The sequence below is a fragment of the Protopterus annectens genome, chromosome 1.part1, assembly GCF_019279795.1.
Source record: "Protopterus annectens isolate FY-2018-M chromosome 1.part1, PAN1.0, whole genome shotgun sequence".
In the NCBI taxonomy this organism is placed as follows: Eukaryota; Metazoa; Chordata; order Ceratodontiformes; family Protopteridae; genus Protopterus; species Protopterus annectens.
In genome coordinates, this window is record NC_056726.1 from 1,893,785,917 (window position 1) to 1,893,806,897 (window position 20,981).

General features: G+C 36.3%; 1 protein-coding gene across 1 annotated transcript in view; it reads right to left on the reverse strand.

The window, feature by feature from the left end:
- PTPRU (protein tyrosine phosphatase receptor type U) overlaps positions 1 to 20,981 on the reverse strand; it is a 4,710,560-nt gene that overhangs the window by 1,994,972 nt on the left and 2,694,607 nt on the right. Inside the window, exon 9 of the mRNA XM_044089740.1 lies at positions 14,684 to 14,793. Within this exon, the coding sequence (XP_043945675.1) occupies positions 14,684 to 14,793 (110 nt within the window). The remainder of the gene's footprint in view (positions 1 to 14,683; positions 14,794 to 20,981) is intronic.

Consider the following 20,981-nt stretch of genomic DNA (forward strand, 5'->3'; position numbering starts at 1 on the left):
AAGATAAAAGTAATGTAGTCACTAATTAAACAAAAATAAAAAAGCAGCAGATTCCCACAACCTTCAGTTCTGCAACCTCCTACAAGCAAAAGCAGGCAGAAACAATGAAATGAGTTTCAGTCACTTCTGCTGGCTGTAAAGTGTTCAGTATTACAAACATTTGATTATATGGAGCATTGCCTAATATACATATTTCATTTTAGTTATCAGCAGTGAACAGAATGTGTTATATCCTAGCAGAACCCTTTCTAGTCATTTTCTAAACATCGTTCATTCTGGCATGGAGGAAGCTACAAAACCTCATTAACATTGTTGACCTCTGGACATAAGACTGACCTCAACTAAAGGTCACCCTTACAAGGAAAACTAAATTCAAAAGTTAAACCCATGAATTGGACATCAGTGCTATTAAACACACAGAACTGACAGCTTTGTGGATCTGTTACATGACATCACTGACCCAGTCCTAATGGAAATGCCACACATTCGTAAATCAAACTACAGCAGGGTCACTCACTCCAGCAACCTTAACTTAGCCTCTGACATGAACAGAGACATCTCTCATTGACTGCTACTTTTCTGGAACAAGCTTATAATTCACGTGAAACAGAGCCCCTCCTTGTCCCTCTTGAAACACAACCTAGATCAATGGATAGGTGACTGAAAATTCATTCCTGGGGTGGTGCCCATATCCCTGCTGGACAGAGGAAGTCTGTATTAACTACCACAGACCCTTATGTCTACAAATGTCACTCACCTAACCACAAGCAATTGGGGCAACTTAGGATATATCTGGCTAGGCTTGTAAGGGCTCTAGGGCCAAGTAACCTCCTATAAAACTATGAACCTATGCATCCAAGATCTGAGGGCATTCTACAAATCATAAAACAGTTATGAAAAAAGCACACAACAAGTTATTGCAACAAAATCACAGCCCTTAAGGCGAAATAACATACCTAACACACTAGTAATAGGTGATTCCATAGTCAGGCACACTAAAGTCCCACTCACTAGGCTGGACAAGCAGAAGGTTACTGTTAGCTGCCTGTCGGGAGCCAAAATCTGCCACATAACACAAGCACTCAGGTCACTCCAGAACAAGTACAAATATGACTTTGTCATTGTTCATGTTGGTGTGAATGACATGAGACTTACCTCCCTGGACTACATGAAAAGAGACAAGGAAGAGCTCTCTGATCATCTAGCCCAGGCTGGTATGACCCTGACCCTCAGGAGCATCCTACCCTCACCAAGAATGATACCTCAGTATAAAGAGAAAATGATCAATTTCAACAACTGGCTAAGTTTCTAGTGTCATTCAAAGGGGATCCAGTGTCTGTTAGCCTGGGACGACATGCTCAATAAGCCGCATTGCTTCACAAGAGATGGCTTGCAGCTGTCACCCCTAGGCTTTCGAATAGTGGCCAAGGCTCTTGCTGCCCCGGCTCAAAAGTCAAACCCACCCCCGTAAACAGCAACATTTACAAAAAACTGAGGGTTATGCTACTCAACGCCAGGAGTTTAAATCTCAAAATGCACGCGCTCAAAGCACTTCTCAGTATGGAGAATGTTGACATCTGTGCAGTAACTGAAACCTGGTTCAAGGCACCAGAGAGCACCACAGCACTACCGGGCTACAACTCATACCACATGTTTCGGCCACAGAACATGGACTGAAATAAAAATGGAGGGGGTGTATAAATATTCATCAAGGATACCTACACCTCCAGGTTAGTGGTGCAGCATGATACCTCTGAGATCATCCATGTGCAACTAACATCGGGCAAATCTGCAATGCAAATTATGGCCTGCTACACATCACCCTCCATGACCCAGGACCAGCACTCCACCTTTCTGGAGACAGTGGAAAACATAAAGGTCCTACCAAACACCCTGATATTGGCAGATTTCAATTACCCTACCATTAACTGGGAAAACTACTCGAGTACAAACTCCCAGGCCCAGCACTTCCTGGAATTCATAAACTCAAATGCCCTGGATCAGCTGGTAAACTCCCCTACCAGAGGTGAAAACATACTGGACCTGATCATCACAAACATGGGCAACAGGTGTTCCACATCGGAGGTCAACCTGTCACTGGCTAGATCAGACCATAAACTAATCACTCTGGATGTCCACACCCTACCACCACACCCAACTAAGGAAACCACAGTAAAAAACTTTTTTAAAACAAACTTCACCTTACTTAAGACATAGGCAGTAAGTTGCACAGCCCCCACGCTAAAGGATAACGCTGCCCAAGATGCATAAACCTTTACAAATGCACTCTATGAGTACCTACAAGGATGCATGGATCGTGCAATCCCTAGCAAAACCAAGACTCACTCATCTAAGAGAAGGAAACCAGTCTGGTGGACCCCTGCCATAAACAGGTTATACAACAGAAGAAGGAAACTAGTTCAGAAAAAAAAGCAAATCTCAAGAAGGAAAGACATCCCTGATCAGTATCAGTAAGAAACTGAGGTCCCTCATGAAATCACCCAAGGCTAACGTTGAAAGAAAAATAGCCAAAGGTTCAAAAGATGACCACAAAGCCTTCTTTAGCTATGTTAAGAATCTAAGTGGCAACTCACAGATATGCACTGAACTAGTGCAAAACAGCACAAAATATACTGAACCTACTGATATTGCCAACATCCTGGCAGATTTATTGCAAACTTCAGCCCCCCCTCACCCCCAAAAGGGCCCACAACACTACCGGAAAAGTGTAGTGTCCTGGAAATCACAGACGCACAGGTGAAAATAGCCCTTTCAAAAGCCAAAAACACAGCATCAATGGGGCCAGATGGTGTCCAGGCTGCGTCTTGCACGAACTACAGAACAAACTAACCCCCCACATAAACACAATGTTCAACCTCAGCCTCTCCACAGGCTACGTGCCCATAGAATGGCACACAGCAACGGTTATTCCACTCCAACAAGAAGGGGCCACAACTGACCCTGGTAACTATCGCCCTATAAGCCTGACTAGCCTGGTCTGCAAGACTATGGAGCGCATCATCATGGAACTCATTAACAAAGACATTGGGAACCTCCAAACACTTGACCCGACCCATTTTGGCTTTGTTAGGGGCAGATCATGCCTACTAAATCTGCTTGACTTCTTTAAGACAGTCACCAAGGCCATAGATGAGGGAAATGTTGTTCAATCAGCCAACCTTGACTACGCCAAGGCTTTCAACACCATTCCCCACTCAGGTATTGCAGAAAAACTCACTAGCCTGAACATAAACCCCTACTTCACGGGATGGGTTGCCAACTGGCTTACAGACAGAACTCACACGGTAAGAATAGCAGGCTCCAGGTCCAACTCTAAACCAGTCACAAGTGGTGTCCCGCAAGACTCGGTCCCGGGATCCCTACTGTTTGGCATATACTTTTCAGAAGTACAGGCAAAGACAGGAGGAATATGGCTAACCAAGTTCGCTGATGACTGCAAACCGGGAGCCATAATTGACTCTCTGGCTGACATGGACATCCTCCAAAAGGGCTGTACTGAGACGGACGCCTGGTGTCAAAGTCATGGCCTCAAGCTAAATGCCAAAAAATGCATAGTCATCCCATCTAGGAAGAACAAAACACCCATGAATTACCACGTATATGGCAGCCCCCTTAATACAGAAGAGGTAATAAAAGATCTGGAGACCAAGGTAGATAGTAATCTCTACTTTGACAATCATATTGCCAAAGTAGTTAGGAAATCCTTCTTTATCCCATCTAATTACTAAAGGGTTCACATCTAGAAATAAAGAGGTCATAGTGCCTCACTTATCAGACCCATCATAGAATACAATGCCCCATTTGGAATGTACCTCACAAGACACTTCCAACAGCTGGAGAGACCAAAAAAGTACTTCACCAAGAGGATTACTGGCTTCAAACATATGTCCTATGCAGCCCGACTGAAAAAAACTCCTGCTGTACTTAGTGGCATATCGCTTACTCAGAGGAGATCTCTGCCTGACTTACAAAGCCATGTCCAACTAAGAATTGATGGACATGCTCCACCTAAAGAAATCCAAATCACTGCAAGCCACGCGCTCTAGTGAGCTAAATCTTGCCACAACAATAAACAGAACATGCTGGAGAGATAGATGCCTGTCACAGAGACTCCCCAAAATTCCAAACTACATTAGGCAGAGCCCCTCACTAACACTCTTCAAGAGAAACCTTGACGAGTGGATGGGTAAAAGAAAATACACCCCTGGGATCACTTCATTGGCTCTGCTTGACAGAGGATCAGTTAATTAATCAATGGGACGGCGAAAGCCGACACACTCTGGCTAGGCTTATAAATGCCCTCGGGCAGATAGCCTAGCACCAACCTATGAACCTATAAAAAAATGACCAAGAAGGTGAGAAGAGTGTCAAATCCCTTTAATGGATACACAGACTAATGTCACTAATCCCTTAAAGCCGTGTCCTTATATATTACAGGCCCTGGTTACCTATATATAGCAAGTCTCATTCTTACTTTAAAAATGAATTCTTAATCAAATCCAACTGTGATCAAAACAATTTCATCACACTAAGTGCTCAGAAGACTTTCACACTATAGCAGACATTTTTCTTGACTTGAGCCCATTTGTTTTTAGTGGTGCAGATCTGCCCACATACAGTAAGGCAAGAGTTGTCTGGGGGAAGGGCATGTTTTAGGCAGCTGTGAGAATTTCTTGTGCCCTTGCTGGAAAAGTAGACATGTTTACTTATTTGTCCTAATCGCCTCCTTGGGTGGGAAGTTTTCTGATTTGTATCACTGATGGGCCACGGTACCTTCCCCTATGCAGATGAATGATCCCATTTACTTGATTATTGAAGGCTACTGCCCATCGTTGACATACTGGACTATGTGGCCATCTCCAGGTTGCAGTTCTGCCTCATTTCTCCAAAATACTGCCACTCATAAGCAGCCCTACATTATCCCCCAGGATGGGCATGACCTTCTTCAGTATCATCTTGGAGCACTCTGTCAAGTGGCCAAGCAGCTAAACAAACACTTACCAAATGGACCATATTCAATGATTTATAATGCTGTGCCACCTGCGCTTAACAAAACCTCTGCACTTAGGTCGCTCTGGATTTAATATAAGCAAAGACTTTACTTTTAGGAATGCCAAGTAGCACAGTACCCATTGAATCTGACTTTAATTACTACTCACTGCTACTCTATATTTTAGTTTCATTGACATAGCTTTCACTCATCTGAACTAAGGGAGTATTTGAATAAAATGAACCGCTTTGAACCTTGCACTTGAGTTGCAGCTGTGACATACTTTTCACTTATCTCAACTAAAGGAGCAGTTGAATAAAATTGACTGCTTTGATCCTTTGGAATAAGTCATAACGGTGACATACTTTCTGTTTCAGGCTCGTGGTTTTAGGTAGTGTCAAAAAGCTTTCCCTAGTTAACTAATTGTTTCAATTTCTATATGAGTGGCATGTGATGAAGCTAGCCCATGCAATGCAACATCAGTATGAACATGAAAATTCACAATAACTGGCAATTTTGCATCTGATTTGCTCAACAATCTGTTGTAATTTACCTGTTTCGCTATTAAACTCACCACTAAAAATTACACAGCGTTTTTATATCCTTAGTCAGTATTCAACTTCCTGCCTCTTCATTCCTGGACACAGACTTATTATAACTCAAACCCTAGACACATGGTGAAAAATAATAGAAATATATGTATGATTTTAAGTCAGGCTGGAAGTTTTGATACCTCCCATCTCATGCTGAACAAACTGCTTAGTTTTAGACTTCAAAAGTTAGTAAAAACTTTACTAGTCCAAATGTGGCTTCAGGGAATCATTCTAAATTAAAGAGTGATTACAGTAGACTGGTACTTCCTAACCCCTTAATAATCATTGTCCAGTTTACTTCCTCCAACAAATGTAGTTGGTTGGACCTTTTTGCCTGGAAGGAGTCTTTGCTATGTATCTTAGTGTCTCTTTCACTGACTGTTCATCTCTTCTCACTTCTACTGGTGTTGATACTTCTCAGTCAGAAATAAATAACATACTCTTCATTCTATACATTTTCTCTTAATCTGTAACTAAAACAGTACTTAAAGCAAGTACACCACATAGAGATGAACCCACTTCTTCTAAATGCAATTTACAAAAACTAATGTAATCAGATTAAAACTGCTATGAGCGACTCATGGCATGTTTTCAATAAGGAAGCCTTCTTAGCTACCTACAACCCTATAGTTACAAATAATAACCCAAAAGCTGCAGAAATTTAAGGACAACTGAATTGTAATAGCCTATCACCACGGAGGTTGTCCACCCTCAGGGTTATTATCTATATTAATAGAATATAAGATAAAGGCCTATTACTTGGGAGGACTGTAGGCTAGTCCATTCTAAAATGTCATTCCTAGTTAAAAGATTGAGTTACCTTCATTATATTCATTAATTATTGTTTGGTATGTTGCTTTTACCAATTCTGTTACTCAGAGACACAATTTATCTAAATGGATTTTTCCACATTGTTATACTTCTTTTAAAGCCTCCCTTGACTAATAAAACAATTGTTATAAAGGATTATCTAGACTGATGAAGCTTCAAAAGTGTGGAAATCCACATGCACTGTAAAGGTTCATCTAAACTTTTTAATAAAATAAATAAATGTTGAAAGGACTCCAGTCGCAACTAAACAGCTTCAAGAATTTATTAAAATATAAAAAGCCATTAAAATAATGTGAGTGGTTTTGTCTCACCACAGAGACTTAATCAGACAAATAATGCCTTTCACATCACTTCCTTAAATACCCTCCTTAATTAACCCCTTGCAGTACATGTCATATAAAATAGCCTTTCACATTATAAATATAATGTTTACCAAGCGTGTCATAACCGTTTCCACAAATTTAAAATGTTAAAATAATAAATTCATTTTTGTTTATGCATATAGTACCAAAAATTACAGAAACACAACATGTTATTTAAGTCTCCATTCATCCTATAATAGCTGCCCTTTCCCTTAAAATGGTTTTAACAGATACATATTCATTCAGACCAGGGGGGAAGGTGTCCTTTAACTTAAGTTGCCATATCAACTCCTTTTTTATTAATGTTAATATCCAATCAGCTCTTCTTGGGTTCTTTACCACTACATCTACAATACCAAGCTTGATGCCCCCAAATTTGACACACTCACATAAGTGTTTATATAAGGCACTAGCTTCTTTTCTTGTTCTTATGTCGTAAAGGTGCTCATAAATTCTATTTTTGAGCACCTTCTCAGTTTTGCCTATGTAAAAACTTGGGCAGCCCTCATATTTTACTAAATATACTAGTTTGGAGGTTGCACAATTGCCTTTTTTGAAATAGATTTTACTCTGCAGTCCATTTTCTAAGGTTACATTTTGTGTACCAATGATTTAGGAACAAAGGTTGCATGCTCCACAAGATGTTGTTCCCCTTCTCACTTCCCCATTTTTGAGTCGATCACCCTCAAGGAGTTCTTTAACATTCTTTCCTATCCTGTAGGTGAACCTCTGCTTGTCACCCACTATTTCACTTAGATCTTTACTGATTTTAAAAATTTCCAATTAGCTTGTAGTATATCACTCAAAGGTTTGGTAAAATGGTTAGACTCTGTAATAAATGCTTTATCAAAAACTCTTTTTCTGAATCCTGAGTGTTTTCTGTATCAAGACCCACCCCCAAAAGTGGGGTGCATTTGGTAATCCATCCTTTGATAACGTCCTCCAAAATTTTGGTGACCAGTTCACTAGGGTAGCCCCTGTTAGTGAACATTTCTTTAAGCTTATTTAATTCTGTCCCCAGTTCATTCTAGTCAGATGTCATCCTAGCTATCCTAATAGCTTGACCGTTCACTAGGTTTCTTTTTTGATATCGGGGGTGACAACTATCATATTGCAGATAGCTGTTACACCAGGTATCCTTCCTATGGATGTTAGATTTAAATCCTCCAATGATGTGTGACACAGTTACATCCAGGTAGTTAATTCTATCCTTGTTCCACTCATGTGTAAATTTAAAATATGTGGTGCAAGCATTTTGGTACACCAGGAATCTAGGTATTCCCTCAGGGTTACCATCCCACAAAATAAAAATGTCATCCAAATACCTCACATATAAGTGCAGGAAGGACATTTTGCCTTTCCCATCCCAACATAACAAGATTTGCATAAGCATGGGCACACGCTGTCCCCATAACTACTTCAGTGACTTGCTGAAAATATTCACCCTGGAAGTGAATGTAGTTGTTCTCCAGAATAAGTTCCATTAATTCAACTAATAAGTTAACCAGTTTGTCCGACAGTATGGGTTGAAAAGTAATGGATTTGTGGTAAAATTTTAGTCTCTCATTCTTGGGGATGACTGAGAACAAATCTTTTACGTCGATGGTCAAAAAAATCAGACCTTCCTTCCAAATGGAAGATTTTAATCTACTCAAGAAATCCCATGAATCTCGTATCAGGTGTGGGGTATTAAAAACTATTTTCTTCACATTATGGTCTATGTATACTGCTAGTGGGTGGGTTTTAGAACCACTAGCTGAAACTATAGGCCTAAATGGTGGATTTTTGACTGATTTGTGAATTTTTGGTATTCTGAAGAAGTTAGGTATAATAGGGTTAACCTGTACCAAAAATTGTAAGTAGCCACACTAATCCTACCATCTATTAAGAATTCTTCTAGGTATGAGTCAATTCTCCAGTAAGCAATAGATATCTCATTCCTTGAAACCGGGGTATAAATCTCATTACTAATCAAAAGGTTGGTGATGGCATTGTTTTTAATAAAAGAATCAGGTATTAATTAGGTTACTAAGACAGACATTTTGATATCTAAATTATCTTTTATAGCCAGCCCAGAAGATCATCACATGATGTTGTCAGTTTTTTCTATAAGATGGTCTGTTTCTGAACATTTTTCTTCAAGTCATTCAAGCCATTCAAGAACTGTTAAATATTTCTTAGTTATATAAAAAACACATAAAAGACTAAAAAAAAAAAACAACGCGGAAGGCTGGATACAAAATAAAAACACACTTTAATGATGTGACCACTTTCACAGTCCATCGCAGACTGCTTTCTTCAGACATTAATAAGAAATTACATTCTGAGTTTATAAAACAACTGTGGTGGTGCAGCGGTAGCGTTGTTGCCTCACAGTAAGAGGTTCTCCCATTTGATTCTCAGCTGGAGTGCGGGGAGTGCCTTGTGTGTGGAGTCTGCATGTCCATACCCGCAGTTGGGTGGCATTCAAAAGACATGCGTAAATAGGCGTGCCTTCGTTGAAGGTTGGACGTCAATCTGGCACCTCGGCGTTCGTGAAAATCTACTGCCAATCATTAGCGGACCGGAGTTTCGCTGTGGTGACCCCTAACCGGGAAAAACCGAAAGACAACAACAACATTCTGAGTTTATAAAATAGTATTCATACTGGCATTAACCAATCATCTTCCTCAAAACAAAATACTATGGCAACAATGTTTTGTAAACTACTATTTAAAGTTACAGTGCTCTATATATATATATATATATATATATATATATATATATATATACATATATATATATAAATGCACTTACTTATATTAATAAAACGTCTGTCTATTCACATAATAACAATAAAAATACATATAAAGCCGATAAAAAACTGTTAATAAAACTACTATTATAGCATTTGTAATATACTTCACCTACATAGATTCCTAGCTTTTAGGATAGGCTTTACGAGAACTTTTTCATTTAAACCAGTCCCTATGTCTGCCTCAATTTAATAATCCATCTAGTCTCTGAAATTTCTGTTAAATTTTCAATATCCCCTCCTCGTTAATTTATATACACTCCTTCTAGAATGATAAATTTAAATATATCTCTTAGTTATGTTATAGCCCCCTAACCCAACAACTTTCTTCCTTATATCCCTTCCTGTCTTTACTTTACCGACTATTTTCATTCTCACCTAACTTTATTTATTTTTGAGCTACTGTTACATATAGCTATGACTTCTAATACATCATTGCCCTTTTCTAGAAACCTCATTCAGTCATTCTTACTTAGTACTCTAGAAGTTACATCCTCTAATTTCTTCTGTTTTTATTCCTCTTAAAAACTTTAAGTTTAGTGCATTTCTGTAGTTGTGAGTTGTTATCACCTTGCACATATATATTGGTGTCATTTACTTCACATGGAAACAAGTAAATATTTAATTCTCCCTAAAAGTTCTTCACCTAGTCTTCTTCTGATCATTTTAACTTTCTTTAATATTCCACCACTGCCTCATCTTCTGCAAAAGAATGTCTAGTCACATATTTATTAATAACCGCAGTGGTTTCCCTGAACATGGTTTGGTGCATGCTACTGCACTCACACTGCTTGTTCCTCTGTTTTCAAAGTTCATTCTTTCAAGTAATGACCAGTCAGCTTCAAAGTATTCATTTCAAACTGATAAGAAGCCCCCTAAATCACAAAATGATGAAAGCACTTATTTTTATCATGGTTCTGTGCCACAAACAAGTCTTCAGTTTGTCTTCAATTTTTGGCTCTGAATGATGATGGTGGATCTCCATCTGCTCAAAAACAGCAGACAAACTCTTAGAATATGTGTGTGTATATGTGTGTGCATCTGTGTGTGTGTGTGTGTGTGTGTGTGTGTGTGTGTGTGTGTGTGTGTCTGTGCATACATATCGATAGATACATCTCTATCTATATATGTATACCTATATCAAGCTCTCTCTCTACATATGTATATATATATATATATATATATATATATATAGATTAGATATAGATATATAGTTATATACATATATATTAAGTGGATATATATATATATATATATATATATATATATATATATATATATATATATATATATATATTAAGTGGATGGATTGTGTGTTTTAATGCCAAAAAGGCTGAAAAGTACCATGTATAAAACAGTGGGTGCGACCAGTATTACTGTTTTCTACAGATATCTGGGCAGTGAAGGCAGAGCACTTGAGGAAGTTAGACATGATGAAGACGAAGTGCCTGAGAAGGGTGATAGGATGCACACTGATGTAGGTAAGAATGAATAAGGACATTGGAGCAGGAACCAAAGTAGCTCAAATTGTAGAGATGTTGAAAAAGAAAAGATTATTGTTTCTGCACATGAATGGAAAAGCAGAAAAAGATTTGGAAGAAACAGGCAAAAGGCAAGAGCAAACAAGGACACCCAATCAAAACATGGACAGATGGTGTGACAGAAGTCCTGTGGCAGACAGCACTGTAAAAAAGTGGCACTGAATCAAGAGAGGTGGCAAGAGTTGATTCTAAATCTGAACTCCATATAGAAAAATAGAGGAAAATGGTTGTTTATGATAATAATAAAGATGATTACAATGACAATGATGATAAATATGTGTCACTATTTCCTTCCATGCACTGAGCAACTGTGCCCCTCCACCTACAAAAAACACTAATATTACCAGATCTGATACTGCACAACCTCTGGGCAAGTTAGAATTAGTTTTTCTGTCATTTCAGTTAAGTAGTTGTAACCAACCTTAATTTAAAGAAAAGTGATTTCCACACAAACAAATACTAAGAATATCCTGTTTTGGTATCACAATGCAAATATGAGATGCTTTCATCAGATACAAGTCTGGTAGCCTATCCTGCCATGACAGGCTCTCTAGAACGGCAGCAATAGTTTTTGTTGCTGTAGGGATTTAAAACAAATAACCTGCAATGACTGTCAGTATATGTAACAGTTTACACCTGCCCTTTTTCTCATTACAAAATTTTGAATATGAGCATTTGCATACATGTACCATTGACAGTTCCTTAAATAAGTAACCCCTCATCTTTTTTAAACATTCATGTTTGTACTCCATTTTTTTATGTCTGGTTTAGCATTGATGAAAATTAAGAAGTCATTTAATAAATTGTATGTCCTTCTACATCTCAATATAATCTTTGGTTTCATCATTTGTCTCAGAAGGAATGCATCACTGGTGTTGAAGTGGTAAGAAAATTTGACAGAAGACATTCCTTTCTAAATATGAGATAAATTATCAGTACGACACGTTTCAACTCTTTACTGTAGGCATGTCTAATCATAAAATATTACTCAGATTTATTTGTGAAGAGAAGTTATACTTTCCATGACCTATCACATATTGTTTTTTTTTTTACTTTTTTATTAACTTCTTAACCAAATAAACCCACCAGGCATAAGTGGCACTATTCGTGGTAGTCCCGTAAAGATTGCCTTGTTAAATGGCTTGGTCAGACTCACACATTACACAAATATTCAGTGAAAAGTTGTAGTTGATAGCATTAGGTCATGTCATATGACTGCCTAGAATACTCAGAACTGTATTTTCATAATAGTTTCTCACCCTAAGTAGTACTATATTATTCACTTGGCTTAATATCTGATTTACTTATATTAGCAGCTTTATAGAGGATGTGTTCATACTTCTCTTCATTGATTGTCATTTTCTAAACTCTGTTGTGAGCTGCTTATACTCACTTGAATAATCTCTCATGGATGCTCATGGATGCCAGTGTTTGGGCTGTTCATTTCAGGATAACAAAGTAAAAGATTGATAAGCAGTTATGTTTTGGCAGCAAGAGTTGTGCTTTACCTACTGACACACTGTCTTGTATATGATTGTTGTTTAGAACAGATAACTTATTCAACCACAGTAGCATGGTGATCAGCTGGGCTAAGTGTGCCGCAGACATAAGAGTGGTCTGTATTTTAAATGCTTGGAGACAGGCCTCCTTTGGTTTCCAACAAACTCCATTATAGGGGTTGTTCCACTCTTGCTGTAATTTAGCAGTTTTGCAAAATGTTTTTGGTGTTTGAATTGTGTGTGGTCCTACCTATTTCAAGTAAAATTTGTTTTGATTTCTTTTGCCTATTATTTCTCCTTATATTCCACACAGATTTGGGAGTTTTGCCATGTAACGATGGAAGACTGAAAGTTTGTAGCAATTTTCATTTGATGGCACAGTGGTGCAGCGGTAGCATTGTTGCCTCACAACAAGAGGTTCTCCAGTTCGATTCTCAGCTGGGTGCCTTCTGTGTGGAGTCTGCATGCCCTCCCTGCATTCATGTGTGTTTCCTCTGGGTGCTCCAGTTTCCTCCCACATTACAAAGATATGTGTCTGGAGCGTTTCTCCCAGGCCTCCTCTGAAAATCGGCTTGTTCCAAGTTGGACTTTTCCCAGATAACAAATGTTAAATTAAATAATTTACAGTGGTAGTGAAAATGTTAGTTGTACACAAATTGAGCTATTTCCAGAAAGCTACCTGCTGTTGACCTTTTTGAATTTTTTATACTGTTGTGCATGTTACAGTAATATAATGTAAATTTTACTTGCATAGTGTTTATGCTAATGATGATCCTAATTTATAGCATATAATTATTGCTACTGTACATTGCTCTGTGTGCTATACTTCTTTGATAGTTATATAAAATAATTAGGTTTAAGCAATAAAATAAAGATTCCATTGAACAGAGACTGTGGAAATCAAACAAAGGACTGTAAGATTCAGCACATTAATAGTTCATAATGTCACCCTTTGTGCTAAATTGACAAAAAATGTGTTATATATGTGCATATTAATGCATAAGGCTGTAATGAAAGGTATACTCATAGCTTTCTGTCATTTAAATATTCACTATACTTAGGAATTGGAGAGAATTCCTCCAGACAAGGCATTTTTGAAACATCTGGTATGCAGCACTTGGGGTTGGGGGTTAGTGTAAGGGTTTGGGAGTTGGTGTAATGGTTAAGGTGTTATCTCAAAAACACATATTACAGGGTTTAATTTTCACCATTGAGGGAAACTGGGTTGGCTTAAAATGGCCCACAAGGCAGCTAGCCTAGTATTTACCTTTGACAATGGCTTACTATCTATCATATTTAATTTCTCACACTTTTCAAAGATGTCACATATAATGTTGGTGATTGCAGTCAAATTCCATTTTTTTTGGTGTGTGTGCGTGTGTGTGTGTGTGTGTGTGTGTGTGTGTGTGTGTGTGTGTGTGTGTGTGTGCGTGCATGCGTGCATGTGCGTGTGTGTGCATGTGTGTGCGTGTGTGTGTGTGTGTGTGTGTGTGTGTATACTTGTGTTTGTGTGTGTGGGTGTGTGTGTGTGAAAAGAAATGGAAATAAATCAACTCTTTGAGCTACAGAGTTTCAGTAATACAGAAACCCCTTCATGACATTATTACCTTGAATGTAGGTACTAGAGAGTAATCTATATAGCAAACTTTTCTAACACCTCTCCAAAAGATATTTTGCATTGCGGTCTTACAGTGGACTGGCACCGGTTTTGGAACTGTTTACTCTGCTTTGCAAGAAGTGAGTTATAGTAAAGATTCTGGCTCCTCCACAACCTTAATTTAGATTAAACAAGCAATTAGAGAATAAGTCAGTGCACTAAAGACTTTGTGCCTATTAGTCACAAAGAGAAATATTCAGAGTTAAAATTAGTTGGTGAACTCCATATCATTATTCTACACAATTGTTTTTAATGATTGTGCAAGATTTCTAGCTAAGAAAACAAAATTAATTGCACTGTTATGTTTACACTAACTGAATTCTTACTTCCCCTCACCAAGACCACAGCTCCAACTATTATAATATTAAGCAGTGGAATAGGCAAACAAATATTACCTCGTACTGTGTAATAAGGCCATTGGGTTCGGCTGGCTCCTCCCACTTCAGAAAGATCATATCATCCAGAAGGGTAAAAGTAAGAGACTCAGAAGCAATTCCACCAGGCACTGCAGGAACAAAAATACATGGTTATTAATAACATTGTAGACATCCTAAAATATCTTATTATGCAGCCCCTTCTACCAACAGCTGCAAAAACAAGAAAATAAATTATGTAAATGAATAGAAACAAGAAAAAACAAAATAATAATAATGCAATCACATGTTCATCATAACAGATTTCAGTGTGGGCTCCTTCTCTTCTTACCATATGACTTGCTTTTTCAGATAGCTCCATATCGTTAAATATAATCACATATTCGGCCAAGGAGCAGTTTCAATAGAAAAGTACACCAGTAACACATAATGGGATCTATAGTGGGCCAAGAGTCTAGCACAGTGTTATTATACTTCTGTGTGAACTATGGGGTAACTTTTGGTAGTCTTTGTGGGAAATCATAAAAAATATTTACAAACAAAGGGGTGTTTACAACAAGAGTATTTTATTTGTTTGTTTGTTTTACGTTTTAATCAGGGTAATGCATTGATACAACAAAGCACTGCATGCAAATAAAGAGACAGAGAGACAGGCAAATAAAATATATAAAAGTGGGCAGAGCCTAGATGACTAACTGAGAGCAGTGAATTTTGAGAGTTTCATAAACTAGTATAATAATATAGGAACATTTTATTATTTTCAAGTTTAAAACATCAGAAATCAATATATAAACTATTAAACTACATAAATATCAATTTTGGTAGAAGTATAAAAACGTTTCCTGTCAAGTAACTTGGAGATATATTGAGTCACTGAATATGAACAACTCAAGGAATTGTCATCCAGATGCTGCTTTGAAAAAAGAACTGCAGTTGATGATATCTACCTTACAGGAACTGTCTTTGAAGATGGATGGCTTTAAAAATGACTTAGAAAACCTCAAATTAAATTGTCAAAAACAGACTGATACTCTTAAGTAACTATCACAGCAGCACCATACAAAAATAACAAATATAGAGACTTCTCTAGATGACATTGAAGGGAGACTCAAAGAGGAAGAATTCCAAAAAGAATATTTGCTTAAACAGAATACATGGCTGCTAACAAAATAGATGACTTAGAAAACAGGGAAAGGAGAAACAACATAAGGCTCTTTGGTCTGCCTGAAAACACTGAAGGTGAAGACATGATTTCATTCTTAACAAACTGTATTCCTGAATTGTTAGACTTGACAGAAGGACTTTCATTTGGAATTGAAACGGAGCATAGAGCACTGAGGAAACCTGCTTCTAACTCAACAAATACTCCACCTAGATCCCTAGTTATAAAATGTCTTTCATTTCTGGACAAGGAACTAATATTAAAATCTGCTTGGAAAAAATCACTCTTAAAATACAATCAAAGCCTGATAAGGTTTGACAATGATTATTCTTCCAGAATACTAGAACAAAGGAAAAAAAGTATAGCCAATAATACATCTGTTGAAACAAAACAACATTAAAGCACAGCTGGCCTTTTCATCCAAGATAAAAATAATTTTTGCCAATGAGATGAGAACCGTTAATGACTTAGAAGAAGCTACTATATTCATCAAAAACAACAATATAGTGTCTATCCCAGAAGAAATGGAATGAATGGCCTCTACTCTTAAAAGAATAAAATAAACAAATTTGTGGACTGATGCTAGAAAGTAGAAACAAAAAACTGATTCCAAGATAGCTGTCCCAAAAAAAATAACTCTTACAACTACATCTCTCAAAGTATCTGGTACATCACTTGGCATCTGTTTTTATTTTAAAAAAAGAGGTTTCTGAAACAACTGAGAAACAGTAATGATTTATTCAGAATGTTCAAAGAGTCCAATAATTCTTCACAAACCAAGGCAGGTCAAGATGGGTTACTATTTACATTATATATAAGCCAAACAAAGCAACATATAATACAAACATAGAAGTTTCTATTGCCTACTTGAACTCAATGAATACTTATCTTGGTCATTTTTCATTGATTTTACTTATAATAATTTAAGTAATTAATTAAGTAATTCAACAAGGTACATTCATCAGAGTTCAGACTCAAATGTAACAAATTAACATCATACATAATAGCAGTAACAGTAGAGTGTTTTGAAAAAAAATGCTGTCATGGAGACTAATGCCTTCATCAGTTAAAGTATGATTTAGAAATGTCATGTATATCCTGGTTAAATAATAGTAGCAAGCTCTTAGTACAAATGTCATCATTATTCTGTCTAAATATAGTTAATATCAATTATGGCAGGTATCACAGCTACGAGTGCTGTTTGATCAATCCTGGTATGGTGTGAGTGGATGCAGCTGTGTCTGGCAGCTAGTACAAATGTCATTATTATTCTGTCTAAACATAGTTAATATCAATTATGGCAGGTATAGCTTCGAGTGCTGTTTGATTAAGACTGTCATGATGGATGTGGATGCAGCTGTGTCTGGCCGCTGTTGTATGTTGCAATTTTCGTCTTTCGGAAGCTGTGGGTTGCGGCTTGAGATCGAGGTTTACTGATGCTTGTGTGTTAGGAAAAGACATTTGATGTTTTAGCCTGGATCCGGGGGAAAGGGGTGAATAAAACTGTGATTTGGGATATTTTGGAAGAGAATAATTTGTTTATACATCTGCTGAGTGAGAGGTGGGAAGGCTGGAAGAATGTGTTATCTCTTGTTTTTTTTTTTTTTTTTATCTGTTTGCTCTCCATTCTTTTCCTGGCTAATGCATTGCTGAAAGGAAGGGAATTTAGGCTTGAAGTTGCAGTAAAGTGAAGCTTTGCTTCAGGTGCTTCAAGAGCCTCTGGTATGTAGTACACAGACACACTAATAGAAACAGATGCTCCCAGGTTGCTATGGCAACAGAGACAGAGTGACGATAATGCTTAATGGTTCTGAGGAGCCTCCAAAATGATTCTCAGCAATGAAGTTTTGGGTTTAAAAAAAAATATATATATATATATATATATATATATATATATAATAAAAGGGCTGTTTTAAACCACATGTACACATATTGATGGTCTCCCAACACTTCATTTAGTTCATTAAGTTCATTAAGTTGATTCTTGATAAAAAATAAAAAAATAAAAAAAATAATAAGCGCAATATTATAATTAAAATGTATTTTGGTCCAAACACATTAAGGACTTCCGTAAGAGTGGAAGTCTGAGTTATTGTGAAAGACTAAGAGCACTTGGTCTTGTGCAGAACTCTTTGCAGTGGTCTGGGAGGTGAGCTTGCTCGGACGTGTTGTGCATATGGGGATAGCTGATTCTAGGGGTGTTTGGGGTTGCCAGGAAGTGCTAGACATTCATCAGATTTCCTTCATGGAAATATCTGTGGGAATGGAAGGTGTGTTGAGTGGTTCACTGGAACAGTGGCCACTGCATAGAACAGGCTAGTAAAATGGAATGGGACAAATATCAGTTTGGATATTTTAAGAACAGTCTGGAAACACATCACATGAACTAGTGAATGGTATTCTGGCAAAACTGGATGGGCATTGTTGCCCATATTTGAAGTACTGATATGTGTGCATGTAAGGATGGAAATATACTTATAACAAATAAGAAACTAGAAGGGTCCCATAATTTAAAGTCTATGGACTGTATAAACATGCTTGGACGGAGCTTATAATAACAAAAAGCATTGGGTCTTTCAAATAACTAATCAACAGCCCAAAAAGAAACACACACACACAATAGTTATGTAATGCATGATTTTAGTAAATCTAGACATAAAATATATAATCGTCATATAAGATGAAGCAGTCTGCTGAATTTAGATATTAAATAAAGGATTTAATAACATGGGCTTGTGTATAATAACACTACTGTCTTAACTTGTACATTACATTGAACATCAAGGGGAAGCATGATGATTTTCTTATATAAGTAAATATGCATACCAAGTCATGCAATTTATTTAACTTGAACTTTAATTTTTGTAACCCATCTTCACCATATATAATACTTAAGCGGTTACCAAGGTAACTAATGCTTTATACATGGCATCAAACTAACAAAGTTGTTGAAGGGAAACAACAGAAGGCTGAACTAGGAATCTTACAGAATGTAACAATCACATTCTGAATAAATAAGCATTAGATTGACAATAATCACTCACTTTAAACTTTGCTGATTATACAAAATAGAATATTGCTATTTAAATCTAAAAATGTTCAGTATATGCCATAAAATGGCAATTCAGGAATATGGAAAGGGAAAGAGAATTTGTAATCATTAATCACAAAAAGTGAATTTGTTGTTTTTAACCTATAATTTCACTTATTTTATAATAAGAAATGACAGATATGAAAATCCTTATGTGTAGGAAATGGGGGGAGGAGGGATGCACTGAGAATTAAAATGCACTAACTTTCATCAGTGTTCACATAAAACAAACTTGATGCTTTAAGTAAGTTAGCAACAAACAAAGTGATTATTTGAATGCTGGCAAACAATGAAATACAACTTTTGATATATGCAGTAAAATACATTGCATTATAAACATTAGGTATAAATATTATTACCATCTATTTATATTAAGTAATACATTTTGAACGACTTCATCAATAAGGGTGGATATGTTAAATAAATTTGTGCTGTAATCTTTTACTGAGGTTTTATATATGGTACATCCTACTTTACTATGATTAAATTGCTTATCATCTGTCTTTCATGTAAATATTAACTGCTTATACAATAAGTAGACATTTATATTGTATTGGAATTCTGTCTAATCTACAATAGTACTATATTGGTTCAAAATAATATAAATATATATTATTTCTATTACAAATATTCTCCATATGATAATTCAATTTATGGAGCTCAGATGTTCTGGATTGTCAAGGTATAAGTGATAATCTGATGGCCTTAGGTTTATCCATCAGATTAGGAATGATTTTCATTCCATGGCTAGTGCAGATCTTACTTTTGCTAATGTTTATTAATTTAAATTTGTTATTTCACAAAAACATTTTAGTATGCCTGACCAAATCATTACTTTATTGGTAAACACTCAAAGTATAAAATTGATAATTTCCTTTAAAAGCTCAAACATATACTTTATAGTTATCAGAGGAAAATGTTTAATAGTCACAATAAAACAAAAAATACATAGTCTAAATAAACTAAGATGGATTTAACTTTATTATCTTTAAATACCAATGGCTTAAACAATCCTAGCAAAAGGTCAAATCTACTGAAATATTTAAAACTGAGCAAAGCACAAATTGTCTTCCTTCAAGAAACTCATTTCAAAACAAATGACAATTAAAAATGAAATCCTAAGGAATATATGATACTGGCACAATCCACTTATAAGACAAAGACAAAAGGGGTAATAATTATATGGAAAACAAATGTGATTAACCCAGAAATCATTTATAAGTATGAAGATAAAGAAGGCCTTGTGGCATTAATAATAGTTAAATATAATAACAGAATATGGACCCTAGCCAATGTATACTGGTTTCCATGCATTGGATTAGGAACTACTAAAACACTTGCATTTCATTTCCAAAAATTATAAAGGCCACTTAATATTAGGAGGAGATTTTAAATGTATATTTGATATTTCTAAAACTACAAATAAAAGACTGCTGCATACATCTGCTGTATCAAAATATTTAAACAAGTGGGTAGAATCATTTCATCTTGTAGATACTTTCAAATTTAAAGAGGATAAATATTTGTTGTTTTCCCATCAAGATCACAGATTTGGTACCCAAACTAGAATAGATAAAATATTTGCTGCCCATGACTTACACTCTAAAATCAATAATTTCTCAATCACTCCACGCCCCTTTTCAGACTATACTTCATTGATACTAAAACTTCAAAATGGGTACAAACCATTATTCTTTAACTCCAGAATTACAGCATATAGAACTAAAATTAAAGAGTTCAAACCCTGGTTATTATCTGAATTACAGTTCTTCTTAGATATTAATTATACACAGAGATAAATAAAATAATGATATGGGACTCATTAAAAACTTACATATATGGTCAAACCCTAACTTGGTATAAAAAAAATCAGAGAATGTGATTCTGAATTATTACATGTACAATCCAAACATTTGTCAGTAAAAGCTGAAAACAAATCAAAAATCATTTGGAGATGAAAAAAAGTAGAAGTATTAAACAATAAATGCAACAAAATTATAACACATAAAACTAGTTTAGCTTTAGAAATACTAAAAATTAATACCTTGACCACTTCTCCCAAAAAT